At 49.8% G+C, this 6,000-nt stretch overlaps 1 protein-coding gene across 1 annotated transcript in view; it reads left to right on the forward strand.

Annotated features, from left to right (window-relative positions):
• The window catches only part of LOC144115729 (band 7 protein AGAP004871-like), a 410,957-nt gene extending 405,185 nt beyond the window's left edge, over positions 1 to 5,772 (forward strand). Inside the window, exon 9 of the mRNA XM_077650218.1 lies at positions 2,820 to 5,772. Coding sequence (XP_077506344.1) covers positions 2,820 to 3,023 — 204 coding nt within the window. The 3' untranslated portion in view covers positions 3,024 to 5,772. The remainder of the gene's footprint in view (positions 1 to 2,819) is intronic.
• Positions 5,773 to 6,000: the final 228 nt, after the last annotated feature.

Genomic DNA, 6,000 nt, shown 5'->3' on the forward strand with positions numbered 1-6,000 from the left:
GAAGGCGGCAAGCTGGCAAGTTAACCTTTCCACTGAGGTCGTCTGTAAATTCCCATCTGCTTTTACTAATCAGCGAACTCGGCAGGTTTCAATCGCAAAGCCACATGCTCATCCCTGAGTACGAGAAGTGACTGAAGTGCGTCTCTAATGCCACGGTGCCGTAAGGTACTTGCAAGAGGCTACGGTTTCGCCCGAGCACCGGATTTTCCTGTCCTTGAGCTTTATGAGTGCTCGATTTTTTTCTCTCGTAGCGTAAGAACGCAGCCTCAAGGTTCGTTGCTTTAAATGCTCTCGTTTCCTAGCGTAAGCACAGCTGGTTACTTAGCTAAGTCTTGCCATGCGCACGGCAGCGCAAACGAAGCCGCATTGCTTGCGCCGTGCAATCCCAGGGAATCCGGTCGGCGCTTCGCAGAGATACGTACAAACATCGCGCATGCGCGGGCGCGCATGAGGTTTGGAAAGTTTACCAGCGCTGCGAAGCCTCGATGGCGTCTCATGCCTACTTGAAACCGCTGATGCGTTCCCACCCGGTTTACAAGCAGATCGTTCCTCTCGTCACTTCCTGCTGCGTGAAACTAAGAAACTAAACTGCGTGCTCGAGTTCTTTGTTTTTGCTCATCTGCGCATGTGCTGCGAAACTTGTGGCTAAGATGTCAGGCGTGCTGGCGTTCCCTGCAGATAAATTCGTAATGCGTCTTTCGCGCAGAAGACAAACAAACCAATATAGTAGAAAGCTCTTGTATGTGAGTAGGACGCGAGAGCACGGCGGTTTCGAGGCCACGAGCCCTTCCGTCTGGAGAAAACAAGTCCTATTGCCAGCTAATAGCTGTCTTTAGAAAAACTGCTCGCCTGGCTAATTAAACTATACGCGGCAGTAAGCAAAAAATTCCGATAAAATGTGTGGCTTGTTATGGTGCGACAGGAAATGCACGAAGGGCAGCTGCACATGTATTTCAGGCTACAGAGACTAGTTCCAGCTATAGCCGAAACTTTTCTTACATTTTGTCCTCTCTGTACGGATCAAGCACGCCCAACTAAATAGTCGCGCAATGTTTCGGCTCGGCGCAAATCGGACTGTAAGGTTAAGTACACTGTCACATAAATTAAAGTTATCTCTACGGGCAAATCTGGGCGTCCTGTCTCACGAACACTGCCCGCTTGTCGCTCCCCGCTCAGCGCTTGCTCAACAAAAACACCCGCGCATGTTTTCCGACAAATAAAGCATTTGATGAACGCATCGTCACGTGCTGTTGCTATTTCGGGAGCTGAAAGCGCGCGAAGGTTTGGCTGGGAACGCTTTTGACTTAATCGCTACGTCACGCGAAGCGCCACCTCCAAAGTCGGAAAGCCCTGCCATGGTGTTGGTTACCCGTTCTTTCTTTTTATTTTTTGTGGGGTTTTAAAATGAGTTTACTGAACAGAAATAACCTTGTGCTAACGATCAGAGCGACCTGCGAGAAACGTCACACGATACTTAACTCAGAAAGCTGGAAACACCCCGTAGCAACCGCTTATGCGATTCCAAATCCATCACAACACCCTGCACGCATGCAGGAGTGAGTTTTCTTACGGTCAGCCGACAGCTTCTAGCGTTGCGTGGCACGTTGGTGGGGTAACGTGCGCACTATTTTTCCTTCTTGATCTCCTCACAAGCTGTGACGCGTGATTAAATTCGCTCTTGGGTGGAACGTCAGGTGGACTCCGTGTGGCCATGCTCGTCGTCTAATCAGCATGAACCGCGAAAGCAGCCAGCATTGATCTTGACGAATGGCTGCAAGTTTCAGTGGGTTTAGAAAGTTAAGTACCGGGTCATTAGACACTGCTGAAAGTAGTCCGGAGGTTTAGCTTTGGAACATGCTTCGAGCGAGAAGTTGGTTTATGGGGGGTTTAACGTCCCAAAACGACTCAGGTTATGAGAAACGCCCGAGCGAGGAATTGTTCCACCCCAAGGAACAGCAGTTGAATGCCGACACATATAACCTTGTACATTAGTGGACAAAAGATTACGGGATGCAGGTTTTGGGAAAACATTTTACTTCGACGTTCCCTCTATAACCCACTCGGCTATTGTTCTTTGCCGCAGATGGAGCATGCAGATTCCATTATGATTTTAGGCATTTCGTGTAAGTGCTTGGCCTGACCACCCTTAAATAAATTATTTTTCATGAACCCGCATCCCGCAAACTTACGTTCATGACTGCACACGGATTGCTTTGTATCCTTGGGACAAAGCATCCTTTGTATCCTTGCACCAACCATGTGATCCAATTATCACGAGGACGAAGCAGTTGGTTTCGCCAGCTACTTGCTATGGCAGTGCGCATGCGTCAGCAAACTTGCTTATTAACGGGAAAACAGAGCTCATCTACATTTTTGCCAACGCTTCAGGAACGCCATGAACTTATGGGTGTCATACGAGGCAAGCAAATATTCCAGTAAATGTTTCCCTCAGTCAGACGTGCGTCTCCGTTATAATCGCAACCTCAGAACACCGCCTCCCCCTCCCCAAAAAAAAGAAAAGAAAAAAGAAGGTGTCGCTCCTGCAAAGAGGTCACTTCACTGCCGACTTGCGACATGCTTCTGCTGGCTTCTTCGTAATCTTATTGCGATCCAACAGTAAATTCTCGGTAGCTGCGCACAACGCTACCACTCTTACAGCCCGCGAATAGCAGTAGGCAATTTTTTCTTCGGTGTATCGTCCTAAAGAGAGCTTTTCTCGCAAGTAACTGTTAAAGCATGCGTTATGACCACTTCGCTCGACGAGTGCTGCCATCTCTCAGCCGAGCTGTGAGCCTGACAGCCGCCCTCCCTCCGCGCAGGTGATCGCCGCCGAAGGAGAGCAGCGTGCGTCGCGCTCCCTCAAGGAGGCGGCCGAAGTCATCGCCGAATCCCCGTCGGCGCTGCAACTGCGCTACCTGCAAACGCTCACTTCCATCGCAGCGGAGAAGAACTCCACCATTGTATTCCCGCTGCCGCTGGAACTGATGCGCGGCCTCCTCGCCAGAGACCACGATGACGACTGAGGAGGCGCCGGACGCCCTGACGGAAGCGATGACGTCGCTTCCGGCGTCCCCTGCCTACTTCTGTCCCCGCAGAACGAAAGGATGCGCGTCTTCCTCCGCGTCCCCCGTCTCTCTGTTTTCGCATGGAGAACGACCATCATGAGGCCTGCACTCGAATCGCTGCGGGCTGAGACGCGCATAATGTGCCGACCGTTTTCTCCAAGTCACGTTGCCTCACGCGTTCGTTTTCTAGCGCAATTCGCCGGCTATGTCTTACGAACTGTAATTGGAGGGCAACTGGGGCCTCGTCGCGCGCTGCGTGACAATGTACAACGTGCTCTCGAAGAAAAGGAGCGGCCACCACCTACACCCTCTCAGTCCTAGGGACATGCGGGTTTTTGAAATTTTTCCCTGCGCCGAGGTGGCCCACTGTGTCCGGCTTTCAGCTCGTTGCGCCGTTCGCGAACCTCGTTACGGTCGATGTAGAGGTAGCTAGGATCGGCTGACAGCTTTGCCGCGAGCACGCACGCGCACGAAGAGGTCGCAGAGGATGCCACCGAGCGGTGCACGAGTGAAATCACGTTTGCTCCATATTCACAGTTGTCTGTAGTCTGCCTGAGTGGTGTTTGATCCTTTCTTGTGGCGTTTCCAGGATTTCGCCTTGCCTGTTGAAGGATAGCCAGTTGTTTTAGATCAGCGTAATGCGATGAAGGGAGTCCGTCCATCGTCCACGATGAGTAGGCCCGCATGAACTGCGTCTGATGTGTTCCCGAAAGGTTGACACGCCCAGATACGGAAAGATCCAGGTCGGTCTAAAGCCGCAGAGTACGCACCACGTCGATTTGTTCGCGGCAGTGTAAGGTAGGCCGGATATCTTTGGAACGCATTATGGGGACGTCGGAATTGTTATTTGGCGCGTGGTGCTGGGGTGATGAGTGTTCATGCCGCGCTTGATTCTGCGCACTGCGGGTCTCCACCGCGCCAGATAGAAAATTTTGCACCTTGCCGTAATCTTATCACGTTCTTAGTGTTTGGTGAAATGTGAATAACAGCCACATCTAGAGGGTGATTTCGTGTTGGGAGTGCACTGTCTTTGCTTTTCCAGGTAGTATCCTACTGGGGGAAGTGGTTCAGGGAGTTCTTGGCACTGAAACGCACGACAACCATTTTCCCACGTGTCTTCGTTTTGTTTTAAGGCTTCGGCGATGAACAAAGGTGCGGTTCGCAGCGGTCGCCAACACATTTCTGCACACTGCTTTGTATCAGCAGACAAAAGTGTTTCTAATTAATAATAATTGGTTTTGGGGGAAAGGAAATGGCGCAGTATCTGTCTCATATATCGTTGGACATCTGAACCGCGCCGTAAGGGAAGGGATAAAGGAGGGAGTGAAAGAAGAAAGGAAGAAGAGGTGCCGTAGTGGAGGGCTCCGGAAAAATTTCGACCACCTGGGGATCTTTAACGTGCACTGACATCGCACAGCACACGGGCGCCTTAGCGTTTTTCCTCCGTAAAAACGCAGCCGCCGCGGTCGGGTTCGAACCCGGGAACTCCGGATCAGCAGTCGAGCGCCCTAACCACTGAGCCACCGCGGCGGGTAAAGTGTTTCTCGTAATCCACGTATTTTTGAAGTGGCGGGAAGCGAATCACTTTCTTTCACAGCCAATGGGGGAGTGAGCGACAAAATCGCGTATTACCGCGACTGAAAGCATGAGCAATTTAATGGATGTTGCGCATTCTGTTCTCTTTGCAAGAACTAAAGCAAACCAGGAAATAACGGAACGTAGAAGAAATACATACTAGAGATGGGAAAAAAAAATAGCCGCCGAATTGCGTCTACGCAACGCGGATCGAGGAAGCAAGAACTTATGAAGGTTTCCGCCTAATTAAGCGTAATCTGCGCAGGACAAAAATAACAATAACAAAAAGCCATAGACACAATTTCTGGAGCAGATTCCTGTTGTTTAGTGAAGTGGAGTCTGCACGCAGGTGAATGCGAATTGTATTGATATTGTAAACCCCATTTAATAGCTGACAACTGTCTGGTAACCCTGGTCGTGGGCAGTTTGCACGATTGTTGCGCAACCAACATTCGTAAGTTAGAAAAAGATATAATACCAAAAACAGCACGGTTGTGACAGCCTTTCTGTTTCTGTTATACTCGAACTAAGCGGTGGATATTGTTCTCTTTGTTCTCCTCAGTTTCAACAACTTATTTTCAAATTGAGCGCGCGTTGTCACTACGTGCCGACGTCTCCATGACGTCGGCCCAAACTAGCATGCAAACTAGTAAAACTTAATCAAAACAGCCTCTTCTTACAAGAGCAAGAATAACCAATTCTGAGAAAATAGTAAGAGCAATCAGGTTAAAATCTTCCTCCTCCCGTGAATTAGCCATTCGAAGTTCAGTATCGGCCGAGCAGCCGTATTTGAAAGGCGAAGGAACGGAAGAGGAGGAAGCCCACTTCGGCCAATGCGAGTCGCGAGACAAATTCTCATTGGGATTATTACAAACGAGGTAAACAGTCGAGCAGTAGCATGCAAACTACCAAACTCTACGCTTTGGAATTGGCCGCACAATCTAGCGGGGCAACGTATTCCCATCCTAATCGGCAGAGAAACCGACGCTGCCGTTAAAAGGACATTTGCTGCACGTAAGATGAGGCGTAGTTGAAGCCCCGCAGCTGAAACGTTGCGGATAGCAAAAAAAGTCCCTAAATACCAGCTTTGTTTTTAGCCCAAGAAGAAGCCCGCATGTTTCATGTCTAATCGAAAAAAAAAACGTATTTGAAAGGCATGGTCATCCTACGCACATGACGGCAGTCTCATTAGACGCGCAAAGCCCGAGCTATTAACTTTTTCGATAAACGGGTTCTGCTAGGAAAACGCGAATTAGATTTGCTACCGCGCGATATGTGGACAAGATGAAATTGGAGTTTTTCAGCCGAGCAGGTCAAGAGTCAGTGCCGGCAACGTTCTAAAACTTCTCAAGGGAAAGTA

The sequence above is a fragment of the Amblyomma americanum genome, chromosome 1, assembly GCF_052857255.1.
Source record: "Amblyomma americanum isolate KBUSLIRL-KWMA chromosome 1, ASM5285725v1, whole genome shotgun sequence".
NCBI classification, from domain to species: Eukaryota; Metazoa; Arthropoda; class Arachnida; order Ixodida; family Ixodidae; genus Amblyomma; species Amblyomma americanum.